At 33.7% G+C, this 15,168-nt stretch overlaps 2 protein-coding genes across 3 annotated transcripts; both read left to right on the top strand.

Annotated features, from left to right (window-relative positions):
- Window positions 1–391: 391 nt before the first annotated feature.
- Window positions 392–4,576, top strand: LOC145325313 (succinate dehydrogenase assembly factor 2, mitochondrial-like). The gene is made up of 6 exons (XM_080168255.1): window positions 392–529; window positions 707–828; window positions 2,428–2,512; window positions 2,958–3,018; window positions 3,614–3,716; window positions 4,007–4,576. The coding sequence occupies exons 1-6, from the start codon at window positions 454–456 to the stop codon at window positions 4,058–4,060; spliced, it is 501 nt and encodes a 166-aa protein (XP_080024381.1). The 5' UTR covers window positions 392–453; the 3' UTR covers window positions 4,061–4,576.
- Spg7 (SPG7 matrix AAA peptidase subunit, paraplegin) lies at window positions 4,572–15,168 on the top strand. Of its 2 annotated transcripts, none has more exons than XM_080168248.1 (24): window positions 4,572–4,653; window positions 5,003–5,073; window positions 5,350–5,426; window positions 5,852–5,924; window positions 6,175–6,286; window positions 6,637–6,706; window positions 7,232–7,330; window positions 7,589–7,665; window positions 7,912–8,074; window positions 8,403–8,492; window positions 9,286–9,370; window positions 9,811–9,950; window positions 10,515–10,569; window positions 10,802–10,934; window positions 11,106–11,219; window positions 11,574–11,700; window positions 12,461–12,547; window positions 12,808–12,888; window positions 13,174–13,268; window positions 13,531–13,644; window positions 13,742–13,870; window positions 14,194–14,300; window positions 14,536–14,644; window positions 14,885–15,168. In XM_080168248.1, the coding sequence occupies exons 1-23, from the start codon at window positions 4,589–4,591 to the stop codon at window positions 14,637–14,639; spliced, it is 2,268 nt and encodes a 755-aa protein (XP_080024374.1). In that variant the 5' UTR covers window positions 4,572–4,588; the 3' UTR covers window positions 14,640–14,644; window positions 14,885–15,168. The 2 variants fall into 2 exon arrangements, with proteins under 2 accessions (XP_080024374.1, XP_080024373.1); XM_080168247.1 differs by having other exon boundaries at window positions 14,866–15,168.

Genomic DNA, 15,168 nt, shown 5'->3' with positions numbered 1-15,168 from the left:
GGTTATCTTTCGGTATTAACAAACAGACGGAAATCCTGCGTTTCTAATACTTGGCGAACTGTTCAAAAACTTTTCGTGAAAGGTCTTCTATAAAAGTTATAGTTCATATCGTTATTGACAACTGTTTAATAAAGGAGGTGTTTTTCATGAGTGATTCCATAAATCAATGTATGAAGGATTCAATGCGAAATTCAAATAATTTTTGACGATTTACAATTCTAATTCAACATCAAAACTATTTTTGACTTATCTATTTTTAATTAGGTCTTGTGATATCTCGTACTAGGAAGCCTCATAATCATATAGATCAATACTTTATGGTTTGTTTCTAATTGTCCATCATATTTTGAATACGAAATCTCTACATTAAACACCCTTCCTCTTAATCAATCTGCCCTACTTGACTTAAGTATTATTTTTTTACAGAAAAATTTCAAATAAACAAGAACCACAATGTCCAGAGTAGGAAGATTATTTGGACTCACTAACAGGGTTATTGGCCACACAAATACATGGGCTACAAATCAAAGTAAGAAAATTGAAATAATAATACCAAATGAATCAATAAAATTAATTTTTTACTAGGTTTAGACAACTTTGAATAGTCATTATATTTTTTTATATTATTTAAGTGGGAAGGCATTTTTTACTTTAGTTTCTTTATTTTGCTTTCTATTGGTGGTTAATAACTCATTGTTATTTTAAGGATTGTCCGTGCAAGTGCCGGTGTGGGCCAGAATGAGCGTCCGACATAGCAGCGGGAAGCCTCCTGTTGATCCTCCAGAGGGAGATGGCCAGGAACCTTGGATTCCAGAATATATTGAGAAGGTAATGAAAGTAACTGATATTGTTGTCTCCCTCCTCCCTGAGTAAATGGGAGGTAAGAAATGCAAATACTTTCTGTCCCTGCAATAATATTTCTGAACCACTCAGAGCAGACAAAAATTTAACAGTTGTTCGTACAGAATTACGTCAGCTTTGACCCATAATTAACCATTAAGTAACTCTATCCTATTAATATGGCGTAATTTAGCAATATCTTGAAAACCTACATTACTTAGGTAATACTTATAAAAATTATAAATATACAAAGCTTATGTCACATTTTTAATTATCTTTCAATTCACCAAAAATTTAGTAAAAGAATATTATCCCTTAAACATAAAGGTTGGTATTAAAATGGTTAATAAAATACCATCATATTTGAAACTATTAGAGGAATCCCTATACAAGGGGGGTGGGGGGGAGTTTGTACAGTTATAGGAAATGAAAATTCAGTATCAAATTTTGCCCTGGCCGTGTGGGCTTGTTTTTATAGTTATCAACCTAATTCTTTTTGTAAGCTCTCTTATATGATTGTATCTACCTGTAAAATTTTGAAAATTGAATTTTGGGACTTTCACTCTAGGGGCTAGTGGGGCAAAAGACCCCCCCAAACACTAAAATTTTAGGTTATGAGCTTATTTTTAAAGATATCGAGCTGATTTTTTAAATAGAACCTGTTATTACATAGATATTACATATTTCATTTTTGCACTTTACTTCTAGGGGCTTTTGGGGTAAAACAACCCCCCAAAATACAAATTATAAGTTTTGAGCTTAAAAGCCCCTAGAAGTCAAGTGCAAAATTAAAATATGGGATGGCTAATCAACTTATCTATGTAATAAAAGGTTCCATTTAAAAAATCAGCTCGATATCTTTAAAAATAAGATCATAACTCAAAATTTTAGTGTTTGGGGGGTCTTTTGCCCCACTAGCCCCTAGAGGGAAAGTCCCAAAATTCAATTTTCAAAATTTTACAGTTAGATCCAATCATATAAGAGAGCTTACAAAAAAATTAGGTTGATAACGCCGGATATCCGGCAAATATCCGGTTATCCGGCCAAATTACCGGATATCCAGCCGGATAACCGGCCAAATTACCATATATTAAAGTAGCAAAAAAATTTCATCAGAAATCTTATATAAATTTACATAAAGATAAACATGAAGATAAAAAATGTTCTTCTAGCTTCAATAATAAGAAATTTATAGCCATTAAAAATTTTAAAAAGCAGAGATTTTTGGTGTAAAGTATAAAAAATTATATAGCCGGATATCCGGCCGGATAGTTTCAATATCCGGTATCCGGCCGGATATTGAAAATGGCCGGATATCCGGTCCAACCCTAGTTGATAACTATAAAAACAAGCCCACACGGCCAGGGCAAAATTTGATACTGAATTTTTATTTCCTATAACTGTACAAACTTCCCCCCCCCCCCCGCCTTAATTTTCAATTTATAAACAAAGAAAACCGGTGTTATAGAAGGACAAATAGATTTACATAAATTTCCTCTTTAACTGAGTAGTTTTGCTATGACTGACAAATTTTGTCAGTTTGTAATTGCTGCGCTACTTATGGACAAAGTATTCTATTTTATTCAGTTTGAAGAGCCACTAAATGAGAAGAGGGCCAGACTTGTTTACCAGTCCAGGAAAAGAGGCATGCTAGAAAATGGTCTCCTCCTAGGTAAAATATTATTTTTCTATTGACTAACTAACCGTAGTGTTATGATATATACAGGGTGTTTTATTTAATTTAAAGAAGTATTGTTTTATTTAACCCATTTACCATTGACAAATATGAAATATTTTTTTCTGATATAAAACTCCCACTTTGGTACAGACACACAGACAGACAAACACACATCCTGTTACTTGATTTTTAGGATATCACCCAAAAAATAAGCCCGCCTCCCTCTTTTTTATCCCCTCCCCTTTTATCGCCCCCCAAAACGGAGGTGCCCACTGAGATCTGCCCAAAAGGACCAGTTAAAGTGATGAAATATATCATCAGTTGGCAAGCAATGATTTATGATTATGTTATAATCTCCAAGTCCTGATGTTAGCCCTTAAAATCATAAAAAAAATGTTGTATAAGATTTTTTTGGAAAGAATATTTTTTTATTTTTCAGGGAGTTTTGCAAAGCAGCATCTTGACACCATGGACGCTGAAAAACTTGCTTTGTATGACAGGTAAGACAAGAAATATCTCGGAAACGGTGATTTTTATAATTTTTGATTAATGGACTACGAAAAACCACCTCCCCTTAGATTATATTTAAAGGAAAGAAAATGTTAGGTGTTTATTATAAAAGATAGGATTTTGAATTATTTATATGATGACAGGACTTTGGGTTTATACCAATATCATTTTTTTACATTCTGATGATGTATCTCTTACCCATGCATAAGAACAGCTTGAGTCAATACAATACCACATTGACGGACAATCAAGCTAATAGGGAAAAACAGAGTGATAGAAAGATAGACAAACAGGAAGACATCCGAATTATTATTACTGCACTATTAATGGACATAAACAATAAACATCCCTATTTTATTATTATTATAAAACACTATAGGGAGAAAGGATTAAATAACTGTTATCTCCCCATCGCAACCACCTTGTGCAACCTTTCTATTGGTAATTGAAAATCAACCAATGGTGTCGCTTATTTTAACACAGCCAAGTAGCAGAAGACAATTTAGAAGCAGACGGAAAAGGTCATTGAAAAGGGAAGGGAGTTAGTTCTGTGTGTGTACATCTATACTATAGATCTGTTTTTAGATTAATTAATCTTCCCTCCAATGATTGGGAGATTTATTATTGGGCCACAGAAACCAAACCAACTCCAGAAGAATTTGATAATGTTGTCATGGATATGTTGAAGGTGATTTATTTGATCTTTGTCAGACCTGTTCTAATAATAGAAATATATGAAATATTTATTTGGGTAAAAACGAGGAAAAGCCAATTATTGTATAATTTTAACCTAGGGTTTTAAAGAGAAGTTTGTCTGTCTGACATAACTGTTATATTTATCTATCTCTTTTAACAAAACAATAACTATATTTTCTTAGCAATATTTTTTTTAACTAAACTTATCTATCTTTTAATATACCTATTGTAACAATTTTATTTATCTATTTATCATTTTCTATCAAATTTATTAATTTTCAGCAACACGCCAAGAATGAGAACAGAGAATCAAGAATCACTCTTCCAGATCTGTAAACAATCGGCTCTAACCAATAAGAAACCATTATTAAAATCTTGTGACACAAAATCGAGCAATAAGAAGCTAGAAATTAGATTATATGAATTGTTACTAATTTTTTTTTTAATGTAGTATTCAATTGAAATTTTTTTACTTCTTCATAAGTAACAAAGCTTCTAAATCAAATTTTTAAAGTACATATAATTTTTAACACGGCTAAGAATCCGATTCTTTTCCACTGGACAAAAGAGGTTCTGAGTCTTAATGAAAATCAAAACTCGCGGGGTTTACATAAGTTAAAAATGTATCTTAAAAGCTATAAGATTTATTACAATCATATATCAGCAAAAACCATGTTGTAAACTATATAATATATATATACTATTTCATACCAAAGTTCTATAAAAAATGTATTTTGGAGAGAAATAATAAGATTCCAAAAATACATGGTGCCTTTTTATTTTTTCTACCAAACAAATGTTATTAATAATAGTCTATATTCAATTATAAAATGATAATATCGAAATTTCAGACATATTTATAAAATGTTGTCAACAATTAATTTATCAAGGATGATTAAAACCAGAAATTTAAGTGTCCAATATTTAAGGTTGGTTTTTAGTAGTGCAGCTACTTTATAATTTGATTTGTTACGTCCACTATAACTGCTTAAACTTTCAGGATAAATTCAGCTGTTTGGATGGGACATTGATGAAAAATCCTTACGTGACGAATTAACTTTCAATAAGTAATTCGGTTTTTTTTACGATGCTTGTATGAACCAAACAACCACTTATACGATTGTCTCAGAAAAGTTTGTCCATCTCACTTTCAAAATTTCACGTTCTGTTTACCTACTGATTTCCAAATTTTTTTAAGGCTTTGACTAATAGAAAGTATTTCCAATTGTTGAGAGACTGACTTAAAATGACAAATAATTGTCCTTGTTTTTTGTTTAGGTTAAACCGACGAAATTTTACAACTTTGAGACGAGAGCTAAAGGCGTGCACACAACTTCTTAACAGATCAGGTATAAAATATTACTCAGACTTACAAACAGAGGGATGGACGGACAGACATGCGGATGAAGATGCAACAAGATAGACGGTTGGATGTTTTGATAAACATCCAGGTAAACGGATGAAAAATACCCTGTAATAGTGTCAAACCAAAATATTAATGATATTCCCTTCATAAGCAAACTAAGTAGTATTGGGTCGTATTCAAAATAGTTAATAGGTATGTATTTTTCCGATCATGTTATTGCTGCAATAATAACCTTATGGACATTGTTTTTTTTTTGAAGGTTTAAATTCTGTATCAAAATTGGAAAGAATACTAGGGGCTACAGCAAACCTTCACACATCCTCAGTTTTCTACCAGGTAGTTTTCATTAATTTAGTGTGCCTAGTTTTTTGCCCCACACACTTACCCTTATACTAAATTTTTCCATCTATCTATCCATAACGTCATCAATCTATCTATATACATTATACACACTAGCGGCTTCACCCTTAGAGGCCTCTATGGGTCTTTAAGGCTGAGGGGGGGGGGGGGGTTGGAGTAGACCCCAACTTTTAATGCTAGTTTTTAAAAGAAAAAGTTTTTTTTTAAATTTGTAGGAGGGGGAGTAATATTTTTTTGTTAGGGGTTATTTATCTTGGGAGGATGGTTGAGCCCTCCCCAAAAATAGGTTAATCCATCCAAGGACCTATGTAAAGGTCAGTGGTTAGCGAGATCCTTCGATACACACGCAGAGACATACACTGATCCTGTTACTTAATTATAAGGATATATTTTATGTCTAGAAGGATGACAATGATAAGAAGAACTATAATAATGATGATGAAAGAGAGAGAATGCTATCTGCTCTTAAAACAGGAAAAAATTCTTTTTCTATCATGGCTAAAGATTTATGTGTATCTAAACAGATTAGAAAAATCAACTTTTTTCATTTTCTGTTAATGATCATAGAGATGCTAAGCTTTAAAAAAAATATTAGGAGTTCTAATACAGGCTTTGTAATCGATGTGACGACATACCTTAAGCCATGATTAAAGACTTGATGAACAGACCGAATCTAAATAAATAAGAAAAGCTTTGCATATAAAAAGGAATTTTTTAATTTTAGCTGTTGGTTTTTTCATTATTCCCATGCTCCTCATCTTACTGTTTGGGGGAGGGGGTGGGGGCGGTGGGAATAGATCAGGGGGAGGAGACACCCCCGCCTCCTCTTTAGACAGGTAATATTTACATTAATTAAAGTAATTTAAATTATCTAATTATGAGGGAGAATCAATGTGAAAGGAGCAGCAATATATGAAAAAAAGAATATTTTTGACGTAAGATATTTCTCGAACACCTGGCCGAGAATACAAATGTAAAAAATTTAATATAAAAATCTATTACAAACTAGGTACTCTTTTTTGCTAATAGATAAATAGTAAAGTAAGATAAAGCCTTTACCCCTAAAATTGCGCTTTTCATTAAAATGTTCAATAGCAATTCCAAAGGTCTTTTGAAAAGATCTGAACACTTATGGAATATAAACGAATCATCTAGCGGTCAGTATTTGAACTTATTTGTTTATTAGGGCTCAACGTCCGGGCCAACCTGTCGGTGAAATGAATTGGAGCGATTTTTATCAAAATCTTTTACTTAAGGTAAATTGTTTTTTTTTAGATATGTTGATATTTTTATTAGATAAAGCTGAGTAAAATCTCTTATGGAGATTCCCTTGGCGACTAATCTGCAAATCCTTATACTAAAGTAACACAGGATGTTTGTGTGTCTGTGTGTACCGAAGGATCTCGCTAAGCGCTGAACCGAACGGGTTCTCCTTAACAGGGTAGCTTCTCATAGATACCGGGAAGGTTTTTAACTATTTTCTTTGGGGGTGGGACACCCCCAACCCCCCCAAAAAATGAAAAATCCCCCCCAAAAAATTTTTTTTAACTAAAATTAAATTTTTTTTTTTACTTTTTCTTTTAAAGTCTAAAAGAAGAAATTGGGTTATTAAATTCGACTCTCTCCTCCTCAAGTGCCCCTAGAGGCCTCTAGGGGCGTAGCCGCTAGTACTCTATAATTCACTATTTCTTTTTTATATGTTCATAATTCAAATACAATACTTCCGAATAACATTTATGCTATTGATTTAGTAATGACATTAATTATCTTTCCAATTGAAGGGAGAAGTTCAAGAGATAATAATCCACGCTGGTGTCAACCGAGCTACGGCAATTTTACACCCTGGAGCGGTATACAAAGGACAAAGGGTCCCAACTCAGGTAGAATTGTCCTATTTTGTTTAATCCTTTAATTTTTAAAGAAAACAGGGTCTACCACGGTTAAGACAAAAAAATAAAATCTTTTTTAAATTCTATTACAGCCTAAAAGAATAAAATTTTGGAATTACAAATAAGATTCGTAAGGGAATAGCTACTTTTAGATTGTTGCCAAAAAATTCTTACGTCCAAATCATTGATTGATATATCAATTTATTGAATTTTCTTTTATGGATGTTGTCATCCTTTTTAATAATTTAGATCATTCGAGTCAATGCCCAAAACGTAGAAAATCTGGAAGGAAAAATCCGGGAGGCTGAAGCTAGTATGGGAATAAGGTATGTATTAATTTGTCTATCTTTCTATCTATCTTAGTGTCTTACTCTTCTGTCCAAAAATTTAAAATATAATTTGTCTATTATCTTACCTAAAATATTTATATATTTTTCTTTATTTTGGAACCTTTTTAGCTCATTTATATACTTTTTTTTATATACCTACTCCTTATTGGTATGTCAGCTTGCATATATATTTTTTTTCTCAGGCCACCACTTTCTCAAAAATTACCTTACCTTTCTGCCTAGGTTAGGGGACGGAATTCCAGTGCGCTATGAGCGTAATTCCGAGAATTTCGGGCGCCTGCTGGGCACAGGCCTCCTCATTGGATTAGCCTTTCTCATGTTCCGGTTTTTGCGCAACACGCGGGTCAGCGTCGGCGGCATGAATCCTTTCCAGTCTATGACTAAGGTAGGATTGATAAACCCCGACTTTACACTGCACATGCAATTTCCAGGGATCTAAAGGGATAAGACAATTGTCGATGAATTGATTATAATTAGTGGTTGAAAACTTGAAATGTTTTGATACCAAACTTAAGTAACCAACCAAAGACTGGATGGTAGAGCTGCAATATTTCTGATATGCTTTATCGTTCAAGTTTTATCATTTAAATCTCTCAAAATTTTGTGTGAAAGAGATAAAAGTTCAAAATGTTAAATTCAGACTTCCAGAAACAACTGTTACAGGTGCCATTTGTGTATAGTTCTACAGCAACATGATATTTTAATAATTTTAGGCTGAGTTTACCCTGATAGACCCACTGAACAAGAAGGCCAAAGGAGTAAAGTTTAAGGATGTTGCTGGACTCAAGGAACCTAAAATCGAGGTAAGTTAAGAGTTAAGACTTACAAAGTTTTTTTTATGGACACTTTAGTTTGCTTTAGACTATTCTTGATTGATTTCTTTAATAATTTTATATCTTCTCTACTTTTTCAAAACTCTCTTTTTCCATTTTTCTTTCCTCTCCTCACGTTTATTTTTCCCCATACCTGTTGTCTCTATTATTCTCTGCTTTTGTTCTTTCCCTTTTATGCGCTTTTAACTCGTTGGCGCCCTGTCTTCCATTTGCTTTTATTGTTTCAAAAAACTAACCGGCCCGCTTAGGGGCGTCCAAGCTTTTTTTTTTTTGGGGGGGGGGGGGTAAAATTGCGTGCGAAGCGCGCCGCAAATTTTTTTTACCCCCCACAAAATTTTTACCCCGGGGGTAAAATTTGCTTGGAGGGGGGGGGGGGGGGGGGTAATTACCCCACCTGAAATCTGTTGGCAGGGGTAAATTTTGTTTACCCCCCCCACAAAAAAATTTACCCTCGGGGAAATATTTTTTGAGGGGGGGTAGTTTAGATTTTATTAAATATTAAGTATTAAAAATGCGCACGAAGCGCGCACAAATTTTTTTATGTAAGAATTTTTATTTTGGGGGGGGTATTTACCCCCCCAAAATTGTTTGGGGGGGTAAATACCCCCTCCTAATGGGTAATTTTAAAAAAAATTGGGGGGTGCCTATGGCACCCCCAAATTCGTTTTTTTTTTTTTTTGGGGGGGGGGGGGTAATCCCCACTTTACCCCCCCTCCTTGGACGTCTATGGGCCAGCTATTAAACGTCATCGTCCTTGTTTCAGTTAATGGAATTTGTTGACATCTTGAAGAATCCAGAGAGATATTCAGTGCTAGGGGCGAAGCCGCCCAAAGGCGCACTTCTCTTAGGTAAATTTAATTAATCCTGCTTTAAGCGCAATAGTTAGTTTGGCCGTCAAAAGTATATCCAATATCATATGGTATCCACTGCTGCTATGCAAAACAATACTAATAATGAATCCGTGCGTGCCTTCCAAAACCTCTATAAGTGTTAATCTCTGTCTTTGATTTATTTCATCGTAGTAGTTCAGCTATTTCCCTCTCTTCCTTCCTCTCTCAAACACACAATGTACTAAAGTTTAGACTTGATACAGAGAGGGTGACAAGGCTATTGTCAAGAATCTATCAATAATAAAACACCTTGTTACTCTTTCTTTCTTATTCTTTCTTTTTTCTTGTCCTTTTTTCTTATTTTCTTTAACTTTCTCTCAATATGCACATTTTTGTTTAACTTATAACTTTTAACAACTTTAATACTTTGTGTCGTATTCGTTCATGTTTTTGTGTAGGTCCTCCTGGCTGTGGCAAAACAATGTTGGCGAAGGCGGTGGCTAACGAGGCAAATGTACCGTTCCTTTCGATGGCGGGCAGTGAGTTTATTGAGATGATCGGCGGCCTGGGTGCCTCGCGCGTACGCAATCTATTTCAGGCAAGAGCAGGGTTACTGTGCACGGCAATCATTCTTAATTATAGGGGGTACTTCCCTTCAATAAGATTATTGTCATAGTCTTTGTTTTTCATCCCCCTGTAATATCATCTGGAAATGGTTGATAACAAAATAATGCTCGGCCTTATCAGTGGATTCCAAAGCAATAAAATGCATGCAGACTAATACAGAAAACGAACAAATTGATTATAAGCATTATAATAAAAAAGGCTAAGGCATTCTTCCTACTCTTTATTATTCAAGCAGCAATTAATAAAACAATGGCCGATAAATTGATGTACATCCAATATGATGACACACTAAATAACCCTTTCTGTAGATTACAATTAGTGGTTGAAACGTTTGAACACTCAACTTAATAAACTAACCTATCAAAATTCCGTAAAAGTCCACAAAGTTGTTAAGCAATGAATAAAAAATGAAATATGTCTATAAACTTTGGGGACTAGTGTAATAAACAGCCCATTGTCCCCTCTTTCTCTGATACATCCTATGTTTGTATCTCGTCCCTATACACACACATGTAACCCTGCAACTTATGAACAGGAAGCAAAGAAAAGAGCTCCCGCCATTATTTTCATTGATGAGATTGACGCAATAGGTAGGATATTATTTCTTATACATTGGTTACATCACATCCTTATACATAAGGTAAAACTATAAAAATGAAGTCGCTGTAAAAATGTGAATACTTCTAAATAAAAGCAATTTTTCTTAATAAATTAAAACAGATTTATATTCTGAGTTATAAACATTTTCTTATTTTTGATGTCACTCTATATCTGTTTATAATATATTATCTATTATTTATGGATGTTATCCTCCTTGTTAAGGTCGACAGAGAAACATGGGTCAAGGGGGTCCCATGGACGGTGGGGAGGCAGACCAAACTCTAAATCAGCTGCTGGTTGAAATGGACGGAATGGGCTCCGCAACTAATGTCATCCTATTGGCGAGCACAAACAGGTGAGTGGGCCTCGCAATACAAGCCTTGATTATTTTAAATCATTTGCTTTCTAACCAATATTTTCTTCTGGGCAAGCAAAATAATGTGACCTTTTTATTATTCTTTCATGTTAATGTTATTTTACTGCCCTATTTATGGACAAAATCATTACTGTTTTCTCATATTTCTAGAGCTGAGGTTCTAGACAAGGCCTTGCTGCGTCCTGGTCGATTTGATCGACACATTTCCATCGACCTGCCGACGTTAATTGAGAGGAAGGAGATCTTTGAACAGCACATGTCAACGTAAGTCAAACTATGTCATAATAGTCATACTGTTTTTAAACTTTGCATGAGGAATCCATGTTGGAATAGTCCAATAAATATCAAAGTTTGAAGGATGATATCTGTTACAGTATACTCTGGAGAGCTTTGTAACTCTTATTATCTTTTGAATTAATATAAAATATAACATTCGGGTGTGAAAAGATAATCTATTTTTTTGCATAGATAATCTTATAATTAATATTGCCATTGATTCTGTAACTTATTCATTACTATGTAAGTAAAATGTGTTTTATTGTGCGATCAAAAATTACTTTTTGATTTCACAGCCTTCGATACTTCTGGATGATGTCATCCTTATTTTATTCTCTTTAGGGTATCGTTGGAGGAGGATAAATCAACGTATAGTCAGAGGCTGGCAACACTTACCCCCGGCTTCTCTGGAGCTGACATCGCTAACGTGGTGAACGAGGCCGCACTGCACGCCGCCCGCGAACTTAAGGTATATTTCCCCCAGCATTTTTTAGTGCATTTACTTCACAATTTGGAACTATCTGTATGTGCGTCAGTCTTTATTGTACAACAGATTAAATATCGATTTTTGTAAATTGAAAATAGGAAAGCACATCTTTCTTATGCATATTTCTATTATTTTTAGTAGCGAAGATACTTTATAAATCACTTTGTCCGTCAGTCCGTCTGTAACGCTATGGGGGACTGAGATTTACTCAGCTCCTATAAAAGAAAAGGCTGAAACTTTTTAACAATATTTTCATCATTAAGGAGCACAATTAACGATAAAACATCTACGTAGTGCTTTTTAGCTTTTTTGGGCTATGTTTCATATTTTTCGCATTTTTTCCCATATATTCGGTGTTTATGGCCCGATTTTTAAACTTTTTTGGGATGACAGTATCAAAATATTTTTTTTCATTGTTCTGAGGCACCAGTAAGTAATTTACTTTGACTGTCGGTCTGTCAGTCATCATACAAAATAAAATAATGTTTGGTGTTTATTTCACCAATAGATCTAATCTTGATTTTAACAAATACTCTTTTAATCCACTTATTCCTATCCACGATTTAATGTGCTTCGCTACTTTTGGATGTTGTCATCCTTGTTTTAATTTTAAAATAACAGTTACATACTTACAAATGTTTTCTATCTTATATTACGCCTTTAAAAAGGGCATATGCCTCGTTATTACCTTTACTACTTAGTTTGTTATTGCTGTGTTAATTATGGACACATTTTTTTTCAGGACAACGTAAAGAAAGATGATTTGGAGTATGCTATAGAGAGAGTTATAGCTGGCCCAGAGAAAAAAACTTCTGTATTAAATCCTATAGTAAGACTTTTTATATTTTTTTTTTTAATGAAATTAATGGGTTTTTTTGTAACATAGCGAATCTTAGCATCTTTAGCATTTTATGATCGTAGCATTTTGTATTTAAAGCAATTGCAAAAGAGATGATTTTGATTTTTGTACAGATATCTGAAGTTCTGGTTCTTAAATATTAAAAGCGATTCAACTCTCTAGATTTGTCTGACTGACTTTTTGAAAAGCTTAGATTTTATCATTGTTGCCATCCTTGTTTTTTTTTATAGGAGAAAAACGTGGTGGCCTATCATGAGTCAGGGCATGCCCTGGTGGGGTGGCTGCTAGAACATACAGATGCACTACTTAAGGTAGATGGGTAGATAGGCAGGCAGACAGACAGACAAAGAGACACACAGATTTGGGAGATGGTTTTAGATTATACAGATACTCTGATTAAGATAGATAGAATGACAGGTGATTGGATGGGATGATGGATAGATTGATTATTGAGCAGACAGGCAGATAAAGATAGATAGGATAGAAAGAGTGACAGAAATTATTTTTTATGTCTAAAAGATATTTATAAAACGCTAGATAACAGAAAAATAATGGAGACTTAAAGACCTGAACAGGTTTTATTCTATTTTGTTCAGGTGACCATAATACCGCGCACCAGCCAAGCCCTTGGATTTGCCCAATATACTCCTCAGGACAAGAAACTGTATTCTCCAGAAGAATTGATGGACAGGTAAAATTATGCCTTCCTCTTCCCTTATAACATCCCTACACCAAGAAAGCCAATTTTGAAAAGTGGTAGGTAATTTACTTTTTGAAAGAAAATACTTTAAGTTTGTTGCATGATTTAAATTTTCCCAATGTGGAAGAAACATCATACACAAAAAAAAACAATATAGGTAGCCAACACAACAACTACTATTTTTTTCATCTTATTCCTGTATAGATCAAAACTATTTATATATTTATGTACTATTGTAGTATATCAACCCTAGAATGTGTATGGCCTTGGGTGGGAGGGTGGCTGAATCGCTGACCTTCAACCGAGTCACCACTGGAGCTCAGAACGACCTCGAAAAGGTGACAAAGATGGCTTACTCCCAGATCAGGTATAACTATAAATTTTCTGTATATTTAAATTTGTAATTGTTGAATTGATGTTATTGAAGCGTTTCTCAGAAATATAATTAATCCTTGCTATTTCAGAGATTTTGGCTTCAATCCTGTTGTTGGAAATGTCAGCTTTGAGTTGACTGGTGGAAAAAAGCCGTACAGCAAGAAATTGGCAGCTACGATTGACATGGAGGCTAAACAATTGATTGCCCAAGCATACAAGTAAGCTTAATGTGATTTAATGCAGATTAATTGATAAACGTATTATTTATTTGATTGATTGATTTATATGAAGATTTATTTGTTCAATTATTGATAAGAGGTTTAGATCATGAGAATGATTGATTGCTAGGTTTATGAATGGTTGGGCAAATCGGTTCTGAACAAAAAAAAAGAAAATCTATAGATACCATCATATGATTAATCCGATTTTATATTATTGTAGTTAAATATCTTAATTTTAAAAGGCTGTATTATTAAAGTTCGTTTGAACCCTTGATACTTTAATATGTTGAAATGGACTTAATTGTCTTTTTTTTTTAAAGAAAAACTGAAAAACTGTTGCTGGAGAACCAGGACAAACTAGAGCAATTATCAACATTATTGCTACAAAAAGAGACTCTAAACTATCAAGATGTGGAAGATTTATTAGGTAGGCATGTTAGAGATGTCAATGAGATTTCAACCCTTACAGGAAGATTAATATAGTAATGCAGAATAGTTTTAAAGGCGTGGAAACTCTTTGTATCCATTTTTATATCGTTGATATTTATAACTACTTCTCTTTTTAAAGCTCTTTGGATTTTAAAGAAAATAAATGTTTTACTCTCATGCGCCATATATCCGCTCTAATGGATCTTTTCATCATTGTTATTCCATATGTTTAGGTCCACCCCCTTATGGCAAGAAACACCTGGTGACTCCGCTGGATTATGAACAACAGTTGAAAGAGCAGGCGGGCCTGGGCAAGGCTGGACAGTCAATGGGTTAATTCAGGTATGAGGGCGTTTTCAAAAAAAAGACAGGTACAAATTTTATGTGAGCTATAGTACAAGTACATATATTGATAATTTCTTTTTGAGAGTGTTGGGGGGTGGGGGTATCTGTGTTCATGATAGGCATGCAATTTTGTAAAATGGAAGTATTAAGGTGCATCATTCGAAGAAGTATCTCCTTCGACAATAATCACTCATTTTATTTTACTTTTTTTATATTAGGTTGATTCATATACTGAAGATAAAAAGAAGAATTCATACAGAAAGAATGAAGAAACAAGAATATTATTTAAAATTAAATCATTTAGTTATTTATTTGCCTATATTTAATAGATATTTGTTAGGTAAACACTAAACAGTGTATTAATCATTGATCTTTAAAACGTTGCTTTCCATCATACTCCTTTTTGTTTCAAGTGTCAATTGAAAGAGATCGGTGATTAAGTATACTCTGATAATACTTTTTACTTTGTGAAATATTTATTAGATAATTTGAAAAGTAATGAGAAGTGTACGATTGTTAAT

Source organism: Acartia tonsa, chromosome 8 (genome assembly GCF_053477335.1).
Source record: "Acartia tonsa isolate MP-2025a chromosome 8, ASM5347733v1, whole genome shotgun sequence".
Lineage (NCBI taxonomy): Eukaryota > Metazoa > Arthropoda > Copepoda > Calanoida > Acartiidae > Acartia > Acartia tonsa.
This window is presented reverse-complemented; position numbering and strand designations above follow the sequence as displayed.

Coding starts and splice junctions, on each gene's coding strand:
- Spg7 (XM_080168248.1), top strand. CDS start 4,589: ATGTTGTCAACAATTAATTTATCAAGGATGATTAAAACCAGAAATTTA. Junction 12,548..12,807: donor CTTCTGTATTAAATCCTATA/GTAAGACTTTTT, acceptor TTTTTTTTATAG/GAGAAAAACGTGGTGGCCTA. Junction 13,269..13,530: donor CCAGAAGAATTGATGGACAG/GTAAAATTATGC, acceptor TATCAACCCTAG/AATGTGTATGGCCTTGGGTG.
- LOC145325313 (XM_080168255.1), top strand. CDS start 454: ATGTCCAGAGTAGGAAGATTATTTGGACTCACTAACAGGGTTATTGGC. Junction 530..706: donor TACATGGGCTACAAATCAAA/GTAAGAAAATTG, acceptor TGTTATTTTAAG/GATTGTCCGTGCAAGTGCCG. Junction 3,717..4,006: donor TTGTCATGGATATGTTGAAG/GTGATTTATTTG, acceptor ATTAATTTTCAG/CAACACGCCAAGAATGAGAA.